This window comes from Neofelis nebulosa, chromosome 16 (genome assembly GCF_028018385.1).
Source record: "Neofelis nebulosa isolate mNeoNeb1 chromosome 16, mNeoNeb1.pri, whole genome shotgun sequence".
Taxonomy (NCBI): Eukaryota; Metazoa; Chordata; class Mammalia; order Carnivora; family Felidae; genus Neofelis; species Neofelis nebulosa.
Window position 1 is genome coordinate 25,035,842 of NC_080797.1, and position 25,764 is coordinate 25,061,605.

At 49.1% G+C, this 25,764-nt stretch overlaps 1 protein-coding gene and 1 long non-coding RNA gene across 8 annotated transcripts in view; one reads left to right on the forward strand and one right to left on the reverse strand.

Moving 5' to 3' along the window:
* Positions 1-25,764, reverse strand: part of ARSG (arylsulfatase G) — a 109,352-nt gene that overhangs the window by 59,001 nt on the left and 24,587 nt on the right. Inside the window, exons 1-2 of one of the 7 annotated variants that reach the window (XR_009255101.1) lie at positions 19,478-20,446; positions 9,669-10,411 (exon numbers count right to left, since the gene is read on the reverse strand). Coding sequence is in view for 6 of the 7 variants with exons in the window: in XM_058704234.1 (XP_058560217.1) it covers positions 9,669-9,886 (218 nt within the window). In the remaining variant the exon portion in view is untranslated. Of the gene's footprint in view, positions 1-9,668; positions 10,412-19,477; positions 20,447-25,306; positions 25,508-25,764 lie in introns of those variants that run through there. The other 6 variants (XM_058704234.1, XM_058704232.1, XM_058704235.1 and 3 more) reach the window with 6 other exon arrangements.
* On the forward strand, positions 409-9,719 carry LOC131497712 (uncharacterized). Its single transcript, XR_009255103.1, has 7 exons — positions 409-581; positions 1,636-2,498; positions 2,884-2,965; positions 3,415-3,449; positions 3,663-3,782; positions 9,139-9,231; positions 9,545-9,719. It is a non-coding gene; the product is annotated as an uncharacterized LOC131497712 (long non-coding RNA).

The window sequence follows — 25,764 nt, forward strand, 5'->3', positions numbered from 1 at the left end:
AGGCTCCAACCTCTAATAGGGTGGTATTTGCAAGTCAGGGCTTTGGGAGGTAACTGGGTTTAGATGAGGTCTGGAGGGTAGAGCTTCTATGACAGGATCAGAGTCTTCATAAAGATGAGGAAGACCCCAGAGGTCTCCCTCCCCTCCATGTGAGACACAGTGAGAAGGTGGCCATCTCCCAGCCGGGAAGAGGGTCCTCGGCAGAACCCGACCACGCTGGCTACCTGATCTCGGAATTCACGGCCTCCAGGACTGTGAAAAATAATTCCTACTGTTTAAGCCACCGAGTCCATTATATTTGTTACACAGCCTCACTGACCAGTACACGTGGGCAGAGCCAGAAACACATCATCTAAACGCTGTCCCTGCCCACCTGTCCTTAACAGCTGTCCTGGGGATGGTGTCTCCTCGAGCACGCAACACCACCCTCGTGGGAACGGCTGTCGCGCGTTTCTACGGCAAACAGAACTTCGAGGCCACCCCTCCCCCAGACCGTAGGTTCCGTGAGGACAGGGTTAGAGCTGCAAGACCGGCCCCAAGCGGGGTGCCTTGGAGGCGTGGAGCCGCTCCAGCAACATCTGGTGAGTGAGTAGACAAAACTGGAAGAGGTCACCTGGCTGGAAAAAAAATACATTCATCCAGTTTTCACAAAAATCCCTTAAGCTGCTGCTTGTTAGGGTTCAATTCTTTCCTCGCAGCTCAACTCTCAGAAACAATCTTATCTCCTCTCTTTCCAAGTCTTTAGAGCCCTGACCGTACCCTCGCCTCCTAAAAGAGCCAACAACATCCCTGGCGGCCCAGTGAACTGACCTGCACGTCACTTTCCCCTCTGCCAGCCTCTGTCTCCACGTGGCAGAGACCAATTAATAAGCGATAAAATGGTCTTGCTATTTGGAAAGCCTCTTTTGTTTTTCCCCAAATCTATCTGGGCAGGCTCAGGCCAGTTCACCAACAGGGGTCCTAATTAAAGTCTGAAAATACATTGTAAAGGAAAGCTGGAAATACAGAGCCAGACATTACAGCAGCCTGTTAACGGGAAAATCAACGCAAATTAAGACACAGCCAGACAGAAGCCAAAGCAACTTGCCATTGCATAAATTACGCGTATTAGAATCAGAAAACGTTAGGGCTGGAAACACGGCCACGAAAGCCCTGGAGAGACAGAACATGGCGAAGTTAAGCGTGTCCAGCCTTCATCTGTGAGGAATTTAAGAGAGACGATGAGGCCTTCTGCACTAACTCTCTAAATGGCTGTGTACCTGGAATAAAGGCTATCTTTGCTCCATTCATAACTTAAAGTCTTGGAGGCAGAAATAGGTTTTAAAAATTATTTGTACGTAGAGGGATGGGGCGGGAGGTGGAACCCAGAAAAACACCAGCGCAGCTCGACCTCCATGTGACCTTCTGTTAAATGGGAAGAGCGACCAGTCAGCACTCAGAAAGTCATCAGGTGGGGTCACTGGGGTAATGGATATGCAGGCCCTTTGTAAACTATGAGCAAATGTGGCAGCAAAGAGTAAACTTGGTGTGTTTTGTTTACTTTTCCATCCTTCCATCCTTCCTTCCGTCCTACCTTCTATCCTTCCTTCCTTCCTTCCATCCATCCACTCGTATTCTTGTTCTTTCCAAAAACAGGTTCCCAGCAGCCGAGCATGGTATGATCCTTGGCAATTTCCCCCTTTCCTTTTCACATTCTTCTTGTGCATATGCACGCACGCGTGCTCAAGGAAGGACACACACAAGGCACGAGACAAGATGCACACACAAGCCAGCATCTCACGCCTCCTGGATCGGACACTTCTCCCCATACTCATGACCCTGGGCCGTGCCATTCTGGAGGTTCCTGCAATCTGCCCCCTGCCTCCCCAGCTGCCAGTGTGGGCCACTCCCCAGCAGGCTGGAGCAATCCAGCTCAAATGCAGGCTGAGGACTTCAGTCCTCAGGGTCCCCACTGCCTCCAGGACCAAGTCTGAACACTAGAACGCGCGTATGAGGCCTTTCGCTGGTGGGCACGTCCGCTGGTCCAGCCTCACGCTCCCAGCCACATTCAGCCACTGGAATGGCAGCCCCAGAAGAGCGAGGGCTTCTGGTTGTCTGGATCATGGATGCATTCCCAGCACCTAGGACAGGGCCTGAGGGAGCCTCTAGGAATATTTGTCCAGTGAAAGGGCACTTTTCAGTTCTGAGCCTTTGCTCACGTTTTCCCCTCTGCCTACAACACGCTTTCCTCTCCCTTCATCCGGCTAATTCCTGCTCGTCTTTAAGGTCTCAACAGTGATATCCTTTCTCCAGTGCCTCGTGGCTTTCCTCTGGAGAAATGGCCTCTCTCTTCCCGCAGTCCCGCAGGACTATCTTTAACATGCTTCTGGCTCTGGGCTCTACCGTCCAAAAGGCAAGAAGCCCCAGCATGGACCTTTTTCATTCCTGATTGTCACCAAGGGATAAGTAAGGTGCTAATTCCATCCCAGAAGAGTCCAATTCGGTTCCATCCAATCCAGGTTATTAAAGCCCCGGGACAAGGGGTGGGAGGTGTGGGGTTCCTGCTCACAGTACATTTCCTTTCTGTATTCTAATACTTTTTAAAAATAATTTTTTAAGTTTATTTATTTCTTTTGTGAGGTGGGGGGGGGGGGGGGGCGGGCAGGGTCGGGTAGAGAGATGGAGAGGGAGAGAGAAAATCCTAAGCAGGCTCTGCACTGTCAGCACAGAGCCCCATGCAGGGCTCGAACTCACGAACCTGGAGACCATGACCTGAGCCGAAACCAAGTGTTGGACACTTAACTGACCGAGCCACCCAGGTGCCCCTTCTCCCCTCACCCCCCGGTCACCTTCTGCATTCTAAAGGCTGCTTTTCTTGTCTTACCCCCGCCCCCCGGCTGGAAGACTCTTAGGGTGCAGCATTTGTCCTATGACCTGCTCTGACCAGAGAGTCCTTGTCAAACGAAGTAGGCGGGAGACTTAAAAGGTAACAGCCCCTGGACAGGCAATTCTGAACTCGCAGTTGGCACCAGGGCCACACTGGTTAATATTTCAGTTGGTTTGCTCTAAGATTGAGTGCTACCTAGATGATGGTGCTCCTACGTGTCCCCATCTATTAAAGCCACGGGGCCCAACGCTGCAGGACCTTTCCTGTAGGCTTCACCGTGGCCCAGTTGGTAGGTGGGCATTGCCCGACTTTACGTCCACTGGACCTACTTACCCAAGGGCAAAGATATAAAACTGTCTGTCTCGTGTCGCTGAGCAAATTTCTCGAAGTTCGTGGCGAAGGTCATAGGACAAGAGGTTTTCTTCCTCAACCCAGGGTCTGAATGACTGTTTTGGGGGTGGAGATAAAGCTGGAAGGGATTACACGGTGGGGTTGGAATCTTTCTCTTATTAATAGAAGTCTCACTCAGAATGTTCTTTCTACCCTAGCTCTCATGAAGACCTCATTACCATCCCCTGCAGCTGTGAGTGCCAGCCTGGCTCTCGGCTTCCCTGGGATTGCTGCAAAACCCCAAAGGCAGCAGGATAGTTGGCGGGGAGGAGTGGGGGGGGGGGGGGCGGGGAAAGACCCAAAACATAACAGCGTGGATGATGAATGTCTGCAAAAAGCCAGTGTGAGAACAGAAATGACACGAGGCCTTTGACTGAATTGACACATCAATTCATCCCTCACCCAGGCCCTTTCTAGAAACAGACCGAAGCCCCTGGGAGCCCCTGACCTTCCAGTGGTGAATATTGATCTTTGACTCCTAGCTAAGCCACTGTCTTTACTCAGCAGCAGCAATGACTCGACTCAGGTGAGACAGGGGGCAGAGATGGACTGAAGCGGGCGGGGGAAAGATCAAGGCGCAAAAGTAACGGACCGCAGGTCGATTTGCGTAAGTGTATGTACGTGCTCTGTCAACCCCGCTTCTGAGCCAGCCCGGGAGACCGGCCAAGTGAGCGGCCACTATCTGGGCTCTGCTGGCTGGGCCCACTTTCCCCAAGAGACGCACAGGTCACGACCACGCAGGTGCTCATACCCGGGTCTGGACACCCGAAGGCAGGGCTGGAATCAAGTCACCAGCCAGGAGACGGAGGCGAGTTACCACTCACTCTCAGGATTATCAAGAAATAGTTGCTGGCTCATCACAAGGTGAAGCCAGCGCTGGCCTTCCCCGGGCCTGCGGTGAGGCGAGAACCATGCTAGTGTTGCATGGTCAAGGTTATTCACTGGGTTCTCATACTGATTTAAACGATTCAGCTTATTTTCAGAGTTAACTCTCTGCCAGAAAAGCTGGAGGAGAGGCCGACGAAATATGTTTTTTTTATCTCCTTTTTAAAGTGTGAGTGATTCCTTCCTCTAGCCCACAAGGCAATGCAAGTTGCCTCGGGCTCCCTTTGTCTAGCTGTTTGCAAGGTTTACATTTTAGCTGATTACTAAGTCCCTGGCCTTTTCATTTGAATTCCAACATTTCCTTGAATTCCAACATTTTCCTTGGGTTATCTTATCCTCGTTAGACTTTCAAACGTTCAACAGTACTGCTCGGCTCAGATTTGCACGGGATGGTGACGAAATGCCCAGCCCACCAGGTCAAGGGCAAAAGGTATTGTCTGCTGAACCTACTGACAGGTGCAGGGGGCCCAGCTGCCTCACAGGGCACACATGGGCCGTCACTCAACACTAGTCTAGTCGGCAATGTCCTCTGATAAAGAGACGTTTGCTGCTTTCGTTGCAAACGACTTTCGTTTTTTGTTTTTTGGGTCTTTTTCTTTTTCTTTCCCACAAATAAATTATTTATCGTTGTTTTTAACATGGTGGGTCTGCAAACTAGCAAATCCACCGCCCACGTGTTAGAAAGCGGCTAAAATAGTAAAACACGCATCACTTCTCTCCGGGCCTCAGTTTCCCCCTATGCGATACGCGGCGAGGATGCTCTTTGACCTGAGCTGCCATAAACGAGATGGTTCCTCTATAAACCTTACGACGGTGGGTTTCAGGCCACAGTCCCTCATCTTCCTCTATGTAAATGGAAGTTAGGAAATCTGCAAAGGAAGCAAAGTTGAGGCACTACCAGTTCTGCCTTTCTGCCCCCAGGGAACCCTGCCATTCTGTAGCAATGACGACATCATAGCTATGTTGTGAATGGTGCCCCATCTGTCCACAAATTTGGCAAATCGCATCTACCATAACCAAGTGGGAAGAAAAAAAAAACAAACAAACAAACACAACAACCCACTACTGGCGTGTGCTGGAAGGGAAATGTTACGGAGACATTGAAGTGTTGCCTGGGGGACGTGGTCTAGGAATGCACAGAATCAAGCAGATCCCCAGAGGACAGCCAAGTGGGGGCAAGTGGCTTGACCTTGACTTCCTCACCTGTGAAAGAAGAGAAACATCAGGTGGTGGCCAGAATTAGATGGGGTGAAGCGCAGAGCCTGGCGCCTTGCATTGGCTGTTACTACAGCTGCTGTGTTTGAGTCAAATACAGACGTCGGCTCAGTGTATACGGTTCCACATAGAGATGAACAGGGACTTATTTGTCTCTGGAACCCACTCCTCCTTCCACGATTTATCATTTAGACCGTTCACTAGGCAGGGTAGCCAATTCACATCGACAATTCAAATGCATATTATTTCTAATCCCAATACCAAAAATAACCATAGTTAACATCTATCTATGTCTATTGCGTGCCAAGTTCAGTGCTAATTGCCTACCTGGATGACTTAATTTAATCCCTACACCATCCTATGAGGTGGGTGTGGCCACCCCATTAACAGAAGAGGAAAGCAAAGCTCTGAGGGTCCAGAGTCATGCAGACAGAAAGCAGTAGAGTTGGGATTTGAACCCAAGCCATCTGGCTCCAGAGGCTAACCCCTTCCCTTCCCTTCCCTTCCCTTCCCCTCCCCTCTCCTCTCCTTTTTTTTTTTTTTTTTTTTTTTTTTGAGAGAGAGAGAGCACAAGCAGGGGAGAGAGGCAGAGAGAGTCAGAGAATCCCAAGCAGTCTCCACACCCAGTGCAGAGCCCAACACGGGGTTCCATCCTGATCCTATAACAGCGAGATCATGACTGCAGCCAAAATCAAGAGTTGGACGCCCACTCAACTGAGCCACCCAGGCGCCCCCAGAGCCCGACTTCTTAAGCAGGATGTTCAATCTTCAAAGCAACAATCTTTTATCGAAAACCTGCTACATTACAGGCTATGTTAGGAGCAGAGATAAAAATATACGCAGTTGAGCTCACTGCTCTGGGTGGAAAAGCATTCCTCCCCCCACCCCACACACACACACAAATTTCATGTCAATCTAGAACTTGGGAATATGACCTTATGTGGAAAGAGGGCCTTTGCCAATGTCATCAAGTTGAGATGAGGTCATACTGGATTAGGATGGGCCTGAGAGCCAGTGGCTGGTGGCCTCATGAGAAGAGGGGGATATAGACAGGCACGTGGGGAGAGTGCCGCGGAACAGTGGAGGCAGGGAAAGGAGTGACGCAACCACAAACCGAGGTGGCCAAGGATTGCCTGCGGCCACCAGAAGCAAGAAGGGAGGCATGGAACCCATGCTCCCCCAGAGCTTCCAGAAGGAACCAGCCCTGCTGTCACCTTGATTCAGGACTTCTAGCCTTCTGAACTGTGAGAGAGTAGATGTGAGTGGCTTTAAGCCACACAGTTGATAGTGATTTGTTGTGGGAGTCCTAGGAAACAATACCCCAAGGAAAAAAGAGACTTTCTCTAGTCACCCATAGACCCTGTTTGGCAATAGGGCTTCTTGTCTGAAAGTCATGGTTCCCCACTGGCCGTGAGTAGGCAGGGGGAGAAGCCAGTGATGAATCAATCCGCGGCCTCACAGGAAGCCTGCTTTCCTGTCAACAAGGCACAGAGAGAAAAGCTGCCCACGTCGGGCCAGAGGGCCGTCCGCTCGGCCCCTGTCACAAGGCTCAAATGGGGAGGGTATTTTCATAAAGGGAGGAAAAAAATAGGAGAGCCCGCCGAGCTGTGTTTGCATCTGGTTTCTGCTCAGGAGGACAGCACGCCTGTAGTGACAGCTCATAAGGAGAATGCCGAGGCCTCAGAAATCTCGATGTAAATAAGGGGCCAGATATTTCCCCACAAACCCACTAAAAGCAGAAGCTCTTAAGGATTTGGCAATCTGGTTCCCTTTGAAATCTGGTAAATGCTATGGATTAAATCTCTCCAGGAAAAAAAAAAATTCCAACACGCAAAATTTGGGGTGACATTTCAAGATATCTTGAACTTCTTTTTTTTGTTAATTTTATAAATGTTTATTTACTTTTTGAGAGAGAGATTGAACACAAGTGGGGGAGGGGCAGAGGGAGGGAGACACAGAATTGGAAGCAGGCTCCAGGCTCCGAGATGTCAGCACAGTGCCTGATGAGGGGCTCGAACCCACGAACCGCAAGATCATGACCTGAGCCAAAGTCGGATCCTTGACTGACTGAGCCACCCAGGTGCCCTGAACTTTTTTTTTTAATTTTTTTTTTTTTTTTGGAGAGAGACAGAGACAGAGAGCAAGCAGGGGAGGGGCAGAGAGAGAGAGGGAAACAGAATCCAAAGCAGGCTCCAGGCTCTGAGCTGTTAGCCCAGAGCCCAACACAGGGCTCAAACCACGAACCCTGAGATCATGACCTGAGCCGAAGTCAGATCCTTAACCAATTGAGCCACCCAGGTGCCTGGTAGCTTGAACTTCTAAAGCCCATTCATTGATGAACAATTATTTCTAAACTGTCTACGATGTACCAGGCACTGTGCCCTGTGCTAGGAATACCAGAGAGGAAGAAGAGAAAAGGCATTTTTCTTCCCGAAGGCCAGAGCTAGAAGTAGAAGGGGGGGGGGGGGGGGGGCGTGTTTGAATTTCCTGTGGCCGCCACAAATTACCAGAAACCGGAGGCTGAAAATGATGGGAATGTGTTCTGTGACGGTTCAAGAGGCTGGAAGTCTGAAACCAAGATGGAGGCTCACAAAGAGAAGCTGTCCTGAGCCCCCGCCTGGCTTCTCGTGGTGGCCGGTGGCCCCGGGAGTTCTCGGCTTGCAGACCCAACACTGTTCCCTGCCCGTGTCTTCCCATCACCTCTTCTGGGTGTCTCTCTGTGTCCTCTCCTCTTCTTGTAAGGACACAAGTCATTGGATTTGGGACCCACCCTCAGTGGAGGGTGGTGTCATTAAGGCCCACAATAAATCACATTTGCCAAGTCCCTGTTTCCAAATGAGGTCCTGTGCTGAGGTTCCAGGTGAACATGAATTGGGGGAGCATGTTATTCAACCCAACACAGGGGGTGAGACAGGTAGGCGATCACCACGAGAGGAGCAAGGGAGCTGGCGGAGGACCCATGCAGCATCCAAGAAAGCTTTCTCCAGGACCTCATGAGGCACTGGGGATCCAGATGGTGAGCAGAAACTAAGCAGAGGAAGCAGAAAGTAAACCAGGAAGATGGAATCACACAGGTAAGGTCCAGACAGAAGGAGGCAACAGGTGCACAGAGGGGCCGCGCAGAAAGCCAGTGTGGAAGACGGGCTGGTCTTAGAAGCTGCTGTCCAGAGTTTGGATTGTATCCCTAGGGCCACAAAATGCCTACCAAGGACTGGAAACAGAGGAGTGTTTCTAGAAATTTCCCTTTGGCTGAGGTGAGGTGGATGGACTGCAGTGGGTGAGACCAGGTGCAGGGACCCCAAGGGTCCGTGTCTCTGGGGAAGCTCCAGGCCCGAGGATACAAGTGGCTCAAATTCTGTGCAGATGCCCCACACATTGTCCTAACCAGTTAGCTGGAATGATTCCCACTGAACTGAACAGAGGGGTTTAACGTAGCACAAGCGGGATCTGAGCTGGACAGTCGGATGGTTGTCAGCCCAAGATGAACACGCGAAGTCGGAATGCCCTGGGCACCTGGTTGGCTCAGTCTGTCGAGATCCGACTTTGGGCTCAGGTCATGATCTCGAGGTCTGTGGGTTCGGCCCCGCGTCGGGCCCTGCGCTGACAGCTCGGAGCCTGGAGCCTGCTTTGGCTTCTGTGTCTCCCTCTCTCTCTGCCCCTCCCCTGCTCACGCTCTGTCTCTCTCTTGCTCTCTCTCTCTTTCTCTCTCAAAAATAAACATTAAACATTTTTTAATAAAATAAAACTCTGAACGCTCAAATACATGTTCTCTTTCCAAGCAGGCAAGGAGCTTATGAACATCCCAACCCACTAAGATGTACATGCCCTTCTCTCTTATGGTCCCTTGGAGTTAAGTTCCTCTAAGACGTGTACCAGTAAGTCCCATCTGCTCACAGATAAGTCTTCTTAACTTCTTGTGCTCGACTCCTCGCTCTTCAAAGGTCACCTTCTCTCTGGAGCCCCCAGGCTAGGTTCCACACCCTCCCTGAAGACTCCAAAACTGCCTGAAGCAGGCTCAGGTTCTAGACCGCAATGCCTACTCTCCTTTTAACTTGTCTCCCCCCCCCCCCCCACCCCAGATACAGGCTCCAGAGGTATCTTGTTTACCTCTGTACTCCCAGCCCCCTGCCCCTCCCCCCCACACACCCTGAGTGTTATCAGAGAGATGAATGGATGGATTTCTTCCAGATGCCGTACTGGCTTCAAACCAAATGAATCAATCAATTCGCTGAGTCCACACGGAGCCATCGATTGCTCAAGTGCTTTATGCTGCCCCCTCCCGCGGCAAGAGCCAGCCATCCTCAAGACTCACCTCATTCCTTCTGCGGCCATCTCATCAAGGTTGGCAGTGTCCTTCGTTTCTGCCCAGTTTGCTCCCAGGTCACCCCACCCCATGTCATCTGCCAAAATGATCACAAAATTCGGCTTCTGGCCTCTTGTGTCCCCGCTGCAGCAAAAATCCACGAGAGGATAAAGACATCCCAGGAAAGTCACCCCCACGAAGAGAACCTTTAGAAAAAGCCAGCCCATGGTGGGCAGGGGAGGGCAATGACTGTCTGTGGGCCACAGCTAAGGATTTTTCCAAGAGCTTCCTTCTGCTCACTTAAAGTGCAGGGAGTCTCTGGAGAAGCAGTGGTGGAGTCTGCAAGGAGATACTGGTTGTGGGGGTCGTGTTGGTGGGGTGCCTAGAAGGACGCTGGGGCTGTGGAAATGAGGCCCCCACCTGGCATCCTAATCCAAGACAGTCAGGAAATTTGCAACCTCGAATTTGGTTTGCCCCCTGCAGCTCTGAGAGACGACCAGCCGACCAGCCGCGTGCGGCAATCAGATACCCGTGTCAGTGATGGCTCTTTGGCCACTTCAAAAACGACCCCTCTGTGCTCAGGGACGTTAGGGCCACAGCACAAGCTTTGCATCTGTTCGGGACTCCAGCTGGTGAGAGCAGGATAAATTCTCACATCTGCAGAACACCTGGACGTTCTAGAAGCCGCAGTCAGCCTTGAATGGGTTTCTCAGTTCCAGATGGTGGAGGGCTTCATGTTTCTGTCAGGTTTCCTGAAAGAACAAAAATTGACAAGAAAACAGCGTTAAAACTGCCAGTGCAGCTGTGTTTTACTCAGTAGCTTAGGAAATAATCTCTTTTCCATGCCAACAGATGTTTTCCTTCTGATTCGAATATGCAACTGGTTCATCAGTTTCTCCACCTGAGAAATCATGATGATAATATTTGCAATGGACCTATAATCACAAGGTTGGTGTCACTCAACCCATTCATCGTATGGATGGGAACACTGAGGTCCACTGCCCTGGGACGGGCAAAGACTAGCACCCAACTCTGCCAAAGCCCAGTTTCTCCCCCACTCTCACCCCACCATGCTTCTCTGATTCCCAAGAAATTCCCAAACTAATTATGACCTTATCAAACCCACTGAAAATTCTAGAAGAGTGAAACCTTCGTTTCCAAGACATGATTCTTTCTAAGAGTCATGCTGTCAACGAATATATCTCTATAAAATTCTTTTTTTTAATTTTTTTTTTAATGTTTATTTATTTTTGAGAGAGAGAGAGAGCACTCGTGCATGAGCGGGGGAGGGGCAGAGACAGAGAGGGAGACACAGAATCTGAAACAGGCTCCAGGCTCTGTGCTGACAGCTCAGAGCCTGATGCGGGGCTCAAACTCAGGAACGGGGAGATCCTGACCTGAGCCAAAGTCAGACACTTAACCAACTGAGCCACCCAGGCGCCCCTGAATTTTATAATTCTTGATGGAAATTAATTTGAGAAAAAAAGAAACATAAAGATATTAATGGTGTTATCTAGGTGGAGAATATATGGGTACTTAACAGTAGAACTTTCGATTTTGCTAGTGGAAATCTTTCACCATAAAATGTCAGGAAAACATTTGAAACAAATTTAATGGAAATTGTCCCTTTATATCCCGACAATGTAATTTTTAATAAGAAACTCTAAAGACATGCTCAATCAGGGTTTCTCACACTTAGATGTACACACAAATCAGCTATAGAACTTATCAAATACAGCTCCCAGGGGACGCCTGTGTTCCGAGCCCTTAAATCACACCTTGAGTAACAAGATGCTCAGAAATAAAAACATCCTGGGGTGCCTGGGTGGCTCAGTCAGTTAAGCATCCAACTCTTGATCTTGGCTCAGGTCATGATTTCATGGTTCATGAGTTCGAGCCCCACATCGGGCTCTGCCCTGCTTGGGATTCTGTCTGTCCTTCTCTCTGCCCCTCTTCTGTTTGTGCTTTCTCTCTCTCAAAATAAATAAGTAAAGTTAAAAAACTAAAACAAAACAAAACAAAACAAAAACCATCATGATTCTTGTCCAAGAAGAAAACTAACCTCACTGGAGATGCTTAACCTACTGGAGAGAATTTGGCTTCAGCGGACAAGCACAAAAGCAAAATATCAGGTTGAACTTTGAAAAAACAGGAACTGAAGGTTATATTTTCAACTGCCACTTGCAAATGGGAACCATAGAATAAAAACCGTATCACCCCTCTTTCACTTGAAAGCCCCAAATTTATGAGGCTACTAAGGAGGCACGGACTTGAAATTCTGGACCGAATGAAAGCATGTCGGACACCCGAGCCACTGGGAGTATTAGAGCTAGAGAACCAATTTGTAATACATAAAGATGCTACCGGGGCTGGGGTTATGGTGGATGTGATCCGCACCTATGTGTCCCTGCCCTTGCGGAAAGAATGTACAGAGCCAGCCAGCCACCCCAACTGCCAACCCAAGTGGATCGGGGAGGGGCGGGGTGGGAGATATGTAAGTTCTGGAAGACCCAGATAAACTCAAAAGGCTGGGAAGATACATACTTAACCAAAATAAAAGGGAAAGTGTAAGTAAACAGTCATGGTCATCTGGAGGCCAATGAATCAATTGTTCAGAAATGCGAATTCTTCTGTTTTCCAAAAGGAGAGTTATTCTTTCAAACTCAATTAGATTCAACCAATATTTGTTGATCTTGAGGCCCCAAAGACTTCTCCCTTTCTAGAAGAAGAAAGAGCTCTTGCACAAGGAGGGTGCCCAACAAACACTTATTGACCTGCTGCTTGATTCCCAGCCTCATTCTACTGGCTTCTGACCATGAGCAACAATCATAGAAGGCTTTTCTTCTTAAAGCTACTTAGCTTGGAACTCTAGAGTGGCCTCATTCTTCGTCAGTAATCCATTTTGGAATGACCCAACACGAAGGACTTCAGGGGAAAAAAAATTCACTCAAGAAAAAAGCTAAAATTAAGGTGGGAACATAAATAAACAGATTGTTTTTCTTAACAGTTCCATGATAAAACATTCCTTTGAGGATTTCCAAAGAGAATCATTCATACTTAAAAATTTCACTGAATGGAAATAAGCTAATTTAGCCAGTACACCATTGCATTATCCTTCACACCCATACCTCCAGGGAGATATTTAATCTTTTCCCCATTTATTTATTTATTTAAACTATAGTGAAAAGGCAAACCAGAGATTCAAAGAATGGACCTGAGGCCATGGACTTTGATTAAGACCCAAGCCGACAGGGGCGCCTGGGTGGCTCAGTCGGTTAAGCGTCCAACTTCGGCTCAGGTCATGATCTCACAGTTCGTGAGTTCGAGCCCACGCCGGGCTCTGTGCTGACAGCTCAGAGCCTGGAGCCTGCTTCCGATTCTGTGTCTCCCTCTCTCTCTGCCCCTCCCCTGCTCATGCTCTGTCTCTGTCTCAAAAATAAATAAAAACATTACAAAAAAAAAAAAAAAAAAGACCCAAGCTGACATTATGGAAAACAGGATGGCATTTCCTCAAAAAATTAAAAATAGAATGACCATATGACCCAGCAATCCCACTTCTGGGGTATATATCCAGAGAAATGAAATCACTATCATGAAGGGAGAGCGGCACCCTGTGTTTACTGCAACGTTATTCACAGCAGCCGAGATATGGAAACAATCTAAGTGTCTGTGGGTGGATGACAAAAGAAAATGTACTGCATATGTAATATACACGCAATGGAATATTATTCAGCCTTTAAAAAGAAGGCTTGTGGAAAAGAAGCAACAACTTCTAAACCTGGGAGACATTATGCAGAGTGAGATAAGCCAGGCAGCAGCGAGACGAACACTGCGAAAGAAACGCCGCGTGGTCTCGCTTCTATTTGAAATGTAGAAAAGTCAAACACATAGAAGCAAAGGGTAGAATGGTGGTTGCCAGGGGCTGGGGTGGGGGTAGAGGGATAAATAAGACGATACTGGTCAAAGAGGACAAACTTTCAGTGACGCAAGGTGAACAGCTTTGGGGGGTCCAGTGCATAGCATAGCGATGACGATTAATGATACTCTGTTGCATACTTGAAATTCGCTAAGAGGGTCGATCTTAAATGTCTCACCACAAGAAATTTAAAACGCACGTAACCACGTGAGGTGAGGCATGTGTTTGTTAGATTTTGGAAATCCTTTCAGACTGTTTCCGCACATCAAAACATCACACTGTATACGGTAAACCCGAACAAGGTTTATTTGTCTGTTATACCTCGATGAACTTGGGGGAAGCATCCTTGGGCTCCGAGCTGATCTGAGGTTGCTTCCCCAGCTTGCTTTATGCATCACCCTCCCCCCTCTCCGAAGGGAGAGTGGACACAGGCAAGGAGCATGTCTATGGGCTAAGGAAGCAAAGGGGAGTCTTCGGCAAATAGAGCATCCCGTCCTTCTTCCACTGGGCTGGAAGGAACTTGACCACCTTCCTCAACAGACCCCCACAGGGAAGGCCCCCCTGCTCCATCCAAGCAGAACAAACTGGGATAGACCCCTGCTGAGCACAAGCATGAGCATTGCCCGTGCCTCAATGTTCCTCAGGCAGCGACAGAGTGAACTTGAGTTGCCAATGGGCTTTGCAGGGACTTGTGTTTTCCTCCACGACCCCCACCGTAAAGCAAGGCTTCTGGGGCTGCAAAGTCTGGCCTCCCTTCAAGTTCCGGGCTCGCTTGTGGGAAAGCGAGCAGGGCTCGTGAGCAGTGAGATGACCACAGGCAAGCTGCCGGCCAGAAGGGCTGAATGGAATGAGGCAACCTGAAGATGGGCTTTGCGGTGTAGCGGTGTCTGAATATCAGGGCTGGAAGTCCGTCACCTGACCTGGCTCCCTGAGGGCCTCCCTGTGGCCAAGCAGCCTGCTGGAGGGCCTTGAAAACAGCTGAAATAACAAGAAGGTCGGGCAGACCTTTCTGGCAGAGGGCTCTGTTGGTTTTCCAGAGACAAAGCTTCTGATGAGCTGAGGCCAAAAAAGACAAAGGCACCGGGGGTGGGGGGTGGGGGGGTGGGGGTGGGGGCAGTGTGATCTCTGGCGGTAGAGCACTGTTATTTTACCTGCCAAATCAGAGCATGGTCATGTGCTGGCTGGGGCCGAGAGTCCCAGGGGGATGGCCAGGAGGGGCCTGGGGCACCAGCTGCCCCCGTGGAGTCTGAAATGATCCCCCCATGCCTCGCCATCCATCCAGCAAACATGGACCGAGTGACGGGTCTCAGTCTCGGCACTGTGCGTACAGCAGAGAAAGGATCACACACGAAAACAAACCCTGCCCTCATGCCACTTACTGTCTTGTGGGGGGAAGAAATGAAACGAGTAAAATGTAAGTGCTGGCGAGAGCATCGAGGCGGGACGCAGCTCCTGAGTGTGGCGAGAGCAGGCGCAAAGCTAAAGAGGTCAGGGACAACCTCGTGGAGAAGGTGACCCTTCTGTGAGGCTCTCTCTGCAGGAGGTAGAGGAGGAAGCCGTGCGGCTCTCGGAAGTTGTGTCGGAAAGGAATGCCAGGCAGAGAAACCAGGAAGGCCAAGGACCGCCACGTGTGAGCAGCAGCCAAGAAGTCACGGCAAAAACAGTAGAGGGGGGAAGCGTTAAGTTCTGACTTACGGACACCAGAACTCCTCCCCTGCTCTGCTGAGAATAAGCCACCGTGCTGCAGGGTGGCAGGTAAGAAAAGAAGCTGAGAAGTCAGGAGTCCACTGGACCAGGGGAGCCCAGGTAAGAGACAGTGCTCAGGCAAGGCAGGCTCGGAGCCTGGGGAGCAACATCTCGGGGCCCACCTGTGCCCATGGGACTCTAACACTGAGCACCTCCTTAAATTCTGCCTCTCCCAAAACCAGGCCCAAGTGGACAGGAAAATCCAGTTACCTCGGTAACAGTCATTCAGGTTATTTAATGTTTGTGTGTAATAAACATCCTCATGGAGGGGCACCTAAGCAGCTCGGTCGGTTAAGCATCTGACTTCAGCTCAGGTCGTGATCTCATGGTTCCATGAGTTTGAGCCCTATGTAGGGCTCTGTGCTGACAGCTCAGGGCCTGGAGCCTGCTTCGGATTCTGTGTCTCCCTCTCTCTCTCTCTCTGCCCTTCTCCTGCTCACGCTCTGTCTCACTCTCAAAAATAAATAAACATTAAAAAAAGAAATTGGTTTTAAACACCCTCGTGGGGCCCTTCCTTTGTCCTGAGGCCCTAACATGTCAGTTCGGGGCTGCCCCACATCAGAAAGATTGCTTTCTTAGAGTGTATCTGGGGGTCTCTGTCTTAGCTCAACAGAAGAAGCAAAGGGAATTTTTTTCTGTTTCTTTTTCTTTCAGTTCTATCGACATGTAATTGACATACAGCACTGCATAAGTTTCAGGTAGGCACACGATGATGTGGCTTCTAAATTATGAAACGATTGCCACAGCAAGTTTAGTTAACACCCATCATTTCATACGGATACAGGAAAAGAGAGAGAGAGAGAGAGAAATGTTTTTTTCCTCATGATAAGAGTCTTTAGGATCTATTTTCTCAGCAACTTTCAAATATACCAGACAGCAGGGTTAACTGTAGTCCTCGAGCTGTACATTATATCCCCAATACTTATTTAATCTTATAACTGGAGTAAGTCAGACCCTACTGTTGGGAGTATTACTTCTGCAGACCCAACAACGCCAGGACACTCATCCACACGGGGCATATGACATCCTGCCTAGCGTTAGCTAGAACCACCTGTTGGAAGTGTCACAGAGGGAAGCCATGTGGCAGGAGCCAATTTGGGAGAGCAGAGGTGGCCTCATGCCATGCCTCTAAAAGCTCAGTATCCCTGCAGAAATTATATCTGGGTCCTTGAACACATGTCAGAAGAACGGAGAAAGTAGATGGGCCTCTGAATAACATCCTTTCTCTAAAATTCTATCCTCCACTTGATATCACAAGAAATGCGGTCAGACAGAAAGGATCCAAGGTCGAGTACCTGAAATCCACTCCCTCAATGCACTCCCTGTTTGCTAAACGTTTAAGGGCTTTCCACAAAGCAGCGTTTACTTATTATTTATTAAACGTTTCCTTACGGAAGTTGTCAAACATACAAAAGTTGAGAAACTCGTGCACACCTACCCAGCATCTAGATTTGACAGTTATCAGCACTTGGCCAGCCTGTTCTCATCTGATCCCCCCACCCCACCCCTACTATTTCCCTTTCTCTCGTTCTTCACATACACTAGACTATTTTGAAACAAACCTCAGATATCATGTAACTCCATCCAACATGGTTTCTTTTTTTGAAGTTTATTTATTTTGAGAGAGAGAGAGAAAGCATGAGGGGGTGGGGGGAGTAGGGCAGAGATAGAGGGAGAGAGAGAGAATCCCAAACAGGCTCTGTGCTGCCAGTGCAGAGCCTGATGTGGGACTCAAACCCATGAACCGTGAGATCATGACCCGAGCCGAAACCAAGAGTCAGACGCTTAACTGACTGCGCCACCCAGGCACCTCCAATATTGTTTCTACGTGCTTCTCTAAAAGATAAGAATTCTAGGGGCGCCTGGGTGGCGCAGTCGGTTAAGCGTCCGACTTCAGCCAGGTCACGATCTCGCGGTCCGTGAGTTCGAGCCCCGCGTCAGGCTCTGGGCTGATGGCTCGGAGCCCGGAGCCTGTTTCCGATTCTGTGTCTCCCTCTCTCTCTGCCCCTCCCCCGTTCATGCTCTGTCTCTGTCTGTCCCAAAAATAAATAAAAAACGTTGAAAAAAAAATTAAAAAAAAAAAAGATAAGAATTCTTTTTAAATAGAACCACAATTCTATGAGTAGCCACTTTTTAAAATTAACAATGATTTGTTAGGATCCTCAGAACTCCAATTAATGTTTAAATGTCATCCACTGTCTCACCAATGTTTTATTTATAAAATATATATATATATATATATATATATATATAAACACTTATAATTTTTTTTAAATTCTAATCTAATATCCAAACAAACTCCATCACACATTGCATTTGGTTCACATGTCTCTTCTCTTTTCGTGTATAAGTTCCTCCTTTGTCTTCCCTGCCATATATTTATAAACAAAATTCAGTTGTTTGCCCTGTAAACTTTCTCAATTTTGGACGTGGCTGATTGCACCCCCTGGTGTGATTTAAAATGTCCCCCAAGCCCCTGTTAACTGACTTCTAGACCCAACGGCGAAATCTGATTCAGGTTTGACTTTTTTTGGGCAGGCCCACCCCCTACGTCTTAGCCTTCTCCCTGTCACGCGAAAACTGACCAGTGGTTTCACCTGTCAAATTTTCACGTGTCCCTGTGTCACTTTTGCATGGGAATGGGGAATTTTCTACCAACTTGGATGTGCCAGCTTTCGTGTTTCTGCAGATTTATCTTTTCCCCGGGTTTGCTCTGCCTGTACGATGAAATACGTGAGATTCTGTAATGGATGGAATGTGTCCTCCCAGAACTGGTATGTTGAAGCCCTGAGCCCCCCCCCCCCCAGTGTGATAAGGGTTGGATGAGGTCATGAGGGTGGGGCCCTCCTGATGGGGCCAGTGTCCTACTAAGAAGAGACCAGAGAGAGAGCTTGGTCTTTCTCTCTGACAGGTGAAGACACAGCGAGAAGGTGGCCTTCTACAAGCCAGGAAGAGAGCCCTCGCCAGGCATCCAATTGGTCAGCACCTTGATCAAAGACTTCCCAGCCTCCAGAACTGTGACAAAGAAAGTTCTGCTGTTTAAGACTCCCGGTCTGCGGTGTTTTATTATGCAGCCCAAGCCAACTGATACAGATTCCAGCTAAGCTCCAACCGAGAACCTCTGAGGCTAAGGAAGAGGCACAGGAAGGAGAGGGAAAAGCCAAAACCTGGGGGGGGGGGGGGGGGGGGGGGGGGATAATGCTCAATCCAGTGAAGCGGTCACTCGGCAAATTTGCCTTTTGGGAAATTGATTTGGGGCATGTGGTGACCTGTTTCCGGAAGAACGTGTGTCCAGGATTCAGAATTGTCATTTCCTAGCTGTGTGATCTTGGGTAAGTATAAAAAAAAAAAAAAAAAAAAAAAAAAATTGCCCCTTGCCTCAGTTTACCCACTTACCGGAAAAAGAGAGCTACAGTAAACTTTCTTCACCTCAGACATGATGGGAGGATGAAACAATCAAACACAAGTGCCTGCTCTCAGCTCAGAAACACTGGCTATCGTTATTCTGTCTGTTGTGTTGAGGATAAAGAGATAACAAATATGAGAACATGTTGAAAAAGTACTATACACGCCCAAAGCGTTATTAAAATTAATATTAAGCAAAACTGTTCTGAGTGTCGGCGGTGAAATCCGGACTCCCTGCAGCTATTGGCTGTCTTTGTCATAACCACTTGCCAGCATTCTGGTGGTAGATCCTGGAGCCACAAACACCACGGTCACAAGCCACGCCAAAGGGAAAAGCCAAGAGTCCGTCTGGTTTGTGAACTCAAAGCTCCAAACTCCAGTTCCTTGTCACACAGTTGCACGGCTGGTCGTCTGTGCCACTTTGGCTATGAGTTAGGTCCCTCTGCCTGGGCAGACTCTGGTGACAGTCGTCACGGTCTGTGGAACACCCTACCCAGCAGCCAATCTGGTTTTAGACAGTTTACACAGTATGAGGCCAAGTTGAGATGCAGAGTGGATGTGAGGGAAATCTCTCGTTGGATGCCAACTGCAAGTTGGCAAGTGCGAGTTACGTGTTAAAATCAGAAACGTCCACAAGAATGATTTGCCCCAGACCCTTGGCTTGGGGCTCCAGCAAGAAAAGCCGTAAGTCTGTGCATAGATCTAGACTGTAAGGCACACAAGGGCAGGAATATCTATGTATTTTACGCACTGCATGATCCTGGTACTGGACTCCTGGAGGGAGTTCGATCAATACTGGCCGGCTGAATGCACCTCACAGGATCCAACTGTGGCCAAGCCTGCTCTGTCCCGCCCGCAGACCTCAGCCCTGTCTCTTCACTTCCCTAACCTCACATGGCCTTTCTGAGTTCCCCTTCCTCTGTGAGGTCCTCCCTCATAAAAGCGCACTTGTTGAAATCCTGCTTTAGGTAACAATCACACGTGTCCTGTCTTCTGAACTAGACAGTAAACACTCGGAGAGGAGGGACCACATTCTCTGGGGTGTGGTTCTGTGGCCCAGGAAACAACTGCATTCATGAGGGCTCGTGCGTAGGCTGTAATGAGCAGAGGCTGCCTGGATGGAGAGCCAGCGGCCGGGGGAAGGTGGGATGGACGCTCCCCGTCCCCAGTCCCACCATGGACCCCGGCTAAGCATGTGGGCTCCCCTAAGGAGGGCCAGAACCCTCCACCGACCACAACCACGGCCAGGGTCCCCTCCTGGCCCCCTGTTCATAACACAGCCTAGACCAGCCTTCCAGCTTCCGTGCACCGTCCCCGACCCCCTAGCCATCTGGAAATGACCAGATGCACTGCTCCGAAAGGGTTAAAATCAAAGCTTAACACTGCGTATTGTTCCAGAGAGCAGCAGGACAGGCTGAGCATGTTTAGACAAGAAGGGGGGAGAGCCAGCATCTCCCTTTAGGCCAGAAACATAGCAGGAGAAGCAGGTTTTTATTCCTTGGCCTTGAGCGACATGATGGGTGGGGCACCCTCAAGAAATGTGCACAGAAAGCCTGATTTAATCGGGGCCAAACCCAGTGGTCCTACACGCTTTCCAGCATGGCCGATTAGATTTCGTGACCCACATCTGTGTCTTCAACTTTTGACAGGACATAGATTTATTCCTGAAAGCAATGGGATGAAAATCACTTTGCTCTGGCAATTCTGATTTTTTGTTTTGGGTTCAGTACCTCTTGCAACAGGCTTGAGAGAGTTTTGGGAGGATTGACAAAACTATAGGAGCCGTAAACTATCAAGACTGAGAAGTCCAGGGATGAATATCAGTGCTGAAATCAAGTAAAATTCACTGCAGAGCTAAAGAGACGCACCCAGGGATACATCATCAACGAGGCACTAAATGCCGTGATAGAGGCCAGATCACCAGAGGCAAAGGTGGGGAGGTGATCTTCCCATCCCCAAACCCAGTACCTCCTGCTGTTTATCCTTCCTCCTCCCTCCCCCCTTGCCAGTCCTTGTAAGGTCTTTCCTGGTTCTAGGCCTCTCTGGTCTCCCACCAAGAGTCAGGGAAACCCGTTGTGAGCCAAGCACAGCACTAAGCTGCTAAGCCCCTTACACATGTTAACTCAGTGAACCTAGCTCCACAGCACTAAGCCCCCCAACGTGACTGCCCTATGCAGTGAGTACTGTTATCCCCCTTCACAGATAAGCAGTCTGAGGTAGACTGAGGTTAAGTAATTTGCCCCAGCAAGGTGACACCACTAGTGAGAACAGAGCTCGGGTTCAAGGTCAGGCTCCAGAGCCCACACCCACGTGCATTTATACATTTGTACTTCTCAATTATACAGCCCCTACCTGGCCTCCCAGGGCTCGCTGTGGTGACTCTCGGGTTTGTTCTATCTCTTCGGGGAGGACTTACCCATGAGGGCAGGGACCACATCCTCCTTGTGCTCCTACAAACATAGATCATAACTCAGTGGCCTGCAAATTCTTTTGCTTGGGTAACCTCTAAGAGAATTTAGAAAACAATAAATCCCCTCTGTATCAGTCAGCTTGGGCCGCCATAACAAAATACCACAGACTGCGTGGCTTAAACCGTAGAAATTCATTTTCTCCTAGTTCTAGGGGCTGGAAGTCTGGGATCAAGATGCCAACAAGGTGGGGTTAGAGCTCTCTTCCTGGTTTGCAGACAGCTGCCTTCTCTCCGTGTCCTCCCAAGGCCTTTCTCTCTCCCTCTTTGAAGGCCCCACCGTCAAGTCCCCGTCTAAACCTAATTCCTCCCAAAGGCCCATCTCTAAAAACTATCGCATTGGAAGTTAGGGCTTCAATCTATGAATTTAGCGGGGGCGGGGGGCATAGGGGGCCCACACACTTTCAGTCCACACCACCCTCGTGCAGTTTTTAAGTTCCGTCCAATGTTTCATCGTAGCTGCAAAAGATATTGTTTCAGTTGTATCTGTAAATGTTGACTTTTACAGTAAAACTATTTTAAACCACTCTTTTTAACTGTATCCCGTGTAATATAAACGTCAGAGTCATCTGAAAACCATCACCATTCATTTAAAAATTACATGAGTTGATGAGGCACCTCGGTGCCTGGGTTAAGTGTCTGACTCTTGATTTTGGTTCAGGTCGTGATCTCACAGTTTCGTGAGTTCGAGCCCCACGTCGGGCTCTGCATGGACCTACTTGGAATTCTCTCTCTTTCTCTCTCTCTCTCTCAAAATAAATAAACTTCTTTAAAAATTACAAAAAATACATGAGAACATTTCTCATGAGGTCAGAAACTTTCTATCATTTTTTTCCTTTTTTTTTCAAAACTGTATTTTCAGTCTACATCAACACAATATACTTATAGATTCAAAAGTACTTAATTACCTTATCCTATGTCTCTGAACACAGACTTTGGGTATAAATTGAAATTTTGTGTTTTATGCCTCAAGTGTAAAAAAAAAAATCCCTTTTGGGTCGAATGATGATCACAATTACTCCTATAAGTGATCATTTATAATCAAAGAAAAAACATTGTGCATTTGGACAAGTTATTACTACTGCAAAAGCATCTTTATGAGATGGACTGGGGGATGAGACATATTGACTTGACGAAAGAGGCCTCCCTGACACAGTATTTCAATATTCACCGCAGAGCCGTTTTCAGCTGGAAAAGTGCACCCTAGTGGGATCCTGGCTCTGGTTACGAAGGAGAAGTCAGCCGTGAAGGCTAACGGAGCACCAGGCCTGCCCCACAGTGGGTTCTCACACAAATGGGCTTTAGGAAAGAGCTCATGTTCTGAAGCTGATTGCAGGAAAACCGTCCGTGCCTCAGGCCCCTTGGCAAATCTTCAAACCCCCTCAGGAGCCCACATTCCCATTAGCAGGGCCCTGCCTCGCCTTCAAACCATTAGATGTGAGGTGGGGGGAGGCTCCACAAACCACCAGATGAACCCAACACATCTAGCTGGAGCTCCTCCAAGGAAGTTTGTGGGGTTCTCTGTCGTCTGGAGGAGCAGTCAAGTTTTAAAGCAAGAATTTGCTTCAGTCAAATTACACAGGGGGTCCCGCCCCCCAAGCCAGCACAGGCCCTCGGGTGAGATAATGGGGTGGTGGTGCAGAGACAGGAAGAGGGACAGTGCATGGACGGGGGACCAAGACCTCCCACAGAAGCCCCCTCGAATCCTCTCTGAGCTCCAGACAAGATTCCTTTCAATCTCCTTACCCAAGTTTAAGTTCTCACGGGCTGGTAAATGCAGTGAGCTTATTTGCAAGCCAGGGTCATATCTGCCTAGCAACCCAACGTGAAGAGTAGAAGGGCTACGAACGTAGACGGAGAACAGGCTGGCCAACTTCGCACAAAGGAATCTGTTCTCATGCAAATGACCCGGAGCAAGATGGCTAGCAAGAGAGAGCACAGAGGATAGGCTCAGGAGCCAATTTATTTCCCCCAGAAGATGTTGAGGGACTTTTTAAAGGGCATCATCACAGCCTTGCCCAAAGGACCGGAGGGGCTCTGCTGCTCCTTGGCTTACGGCAGACACAACAGAAGAGGCTAAAAGGGGAGCTGAACCCTTAACTTAATATCCTGATTTTTCTGGTTCTGTACTCCAGACTCCAAGGGTTCTTTTGTTTGTATTTAGAACCAAACAGACTTAGTTTTGTTTGGGGGGGTTTGATTAGCATGGCAATGCTGTGCTTTCCCTCTCTTCGCTATCCCTGGAAGAGTGAGGGGGAAAAAAAAAGCAAGGGTTTTCACGCTTGGTCTCACTAGGAAAGGGAACAAGGTGAAGCCAGCCTCTAACCAGGGCATGCAAAAGTCATTGGTTTGTGGCTGGCAAGACTGGGCAGAGATTGGGTTTCCAGCTCCCCTTCTCTGTTACCCAAATGCAGGTGGCAAATATCGTCTTCAGTGAGCTTTAGTTGCAGAAAAGGGCCAGTGTGTGCCTATATTGTGAAACCTCAGGTGAATCCCTCCAGGGCTGTGTGCCTCAACTTTCCTCATCTGTAAAATGGGGATGGTAAGGATCAACTGCAGAATGTTACTGATGGGTTAAAGTTAGATCACATGTGTGGCACTTAATACAGTGCTGGGAACAAAGCAAACATACGAAAAAATTAACAACAGGTCTAATTAATATTAGTAAAATAATAGTAACGTATTATTGTTGTTGTGATTGTTATCATTGTAGTTATGCCTCTCCAACAGCCAGTGCGTTCACTCTGGTCAAATACTCAGATGTGAGTTTCTCAGTCATTCATTCCTAACTAGAGCTTTTGGTATGATTTGCCTAATATTTTAACCTATTTTTAAATTTTTATTTATTTTGAGGGGCACCTGCGTGGCCCAGTTGGTTAAGAGTCTGACTTTGGCTCAGCTCATGATCTCATGGCTCATGAGTTCGAGCCTACATCTCTACGTCTCTCTCTGTCCCTCCCTCACTTATGCTCTCTCGCTCTCTCTCTCTCTCTCTCTCTCAAAGCGAGTGGGGGATGGACAGAGAGAGAAAGAGAGAGAGAATCCCATTGCCTAATGTTTTAAATCAAGAAACTGAAGCACCGGGAACTTTCTGGACTTGATTAGAACCACTCGGTAATAAATAATGGGCTACCTCCATAGGTTCCCAAGACCCAATACAGTAGATGCTGTGCCATAGTGAATATGACAATTCCATACTAAAAACAGTGACAGGTCCTAATACACTGTAAGGACATTACATTTTAGTGATTACAATGTTCGTTTTAGTGATTAAAATCAGTTTTGAACATCATCACGTGTGGATTCTTCAAACAACTCGACAAACAGATGGCTTGGTATAGTGGAGTCAGCCATCAGACTTGGTAAGCCATAAATAATAACAATAATAATAACGGGTGCTGAGGGCTCACCGTATGTCAGTCACTTTGATCCACACTTCACAGGAATCATAAATTAAACCCTTCAATTCTGGGAATACCACTACTGACCCCATTTTATAGATTCGAGAAATTGACGCCCCTAGAAGTTAAGTTACTTTCCCACAAGGTTGCGAAGCGAATCAGTTGCCCCTGGCTGTGCATTACTGGCCGAAACAGGGCGCTTCACAGGAACACACCTGCTCCCCACCTACCCCACGCCAGACCTTGTACCAGTACAGAATGGCATTTAACGCAGTCGACCCTATCCCCAAACCAGGAGCGAAATGAGGCACCCACTGCAAACGGATTTTTATGAAAACTCAAATCTCTGACTCCTCCCGGTGGCGACCCCGCGTGCACGCGCCCCCAAAGTAGGCTCTCTTGAGTTTCTGACATCAGAACCACATTCTCAAACCCCAAAGGAGGAAGCAGCCCGTACCAAAGTCGGCAGGGAAATGCAGAGAATAAGGCCTTTGCTTCCGAGCAGGTCTCCAATCAGCCCTGGTAAGTGAGGTGGAGACCAGGAAGCCAAGTCGGCGCCCCCGCACACTCCGAAATGCCTGGGATACGACACACTGCTTTGTCCCCATAACTGGTTTCCCGGGCATCATCTGCTGAGTTCGCAGTGACCTTGGGGTTGGGGACTTCGGGATGAGGGGCACGTACTCCCTAAACGCCCGGGTCCCTGCCGTACCGGGGGCTCCCAGCGGATTAGGCGGCCATGCACCTGTGTGCACGTCGCCAGCCGCCTGGCCGGGAGGATGCGCGCGCGCCCCGACCCGGGGATGCTGACTCAGCCCGGCTGCTCACATCCCTTTCGCGCAACGCGGATGCTGTTGGCGCTGTTGCTGCTGCTGCTGCCGCCGCCGCCGCTACTGCTGCAAAAGGGGGAAAGCTAGGCACTCGTAGCAGCCGGGCCGCTAGCTCTCTGGGGCCCACTGCGGCACTCCCTCCCTCCCTCCCCCCGCCCCCCAGGAGAACCGTGCGCGAGTTGACGAAATTGGGGGAAGTGGGCGCTGGAGGAGGAACTCGGGGTGCGCGGCGCCGCGCGCGCAGCTCACACCCAAACTGGAAGGAACCTGTTCTGCTCGGGGCTGGCGCGGAGCCGCCGCAGCCGCGAGCGCCGCGCGGGTTTAGCCCCCGCACCCCCAA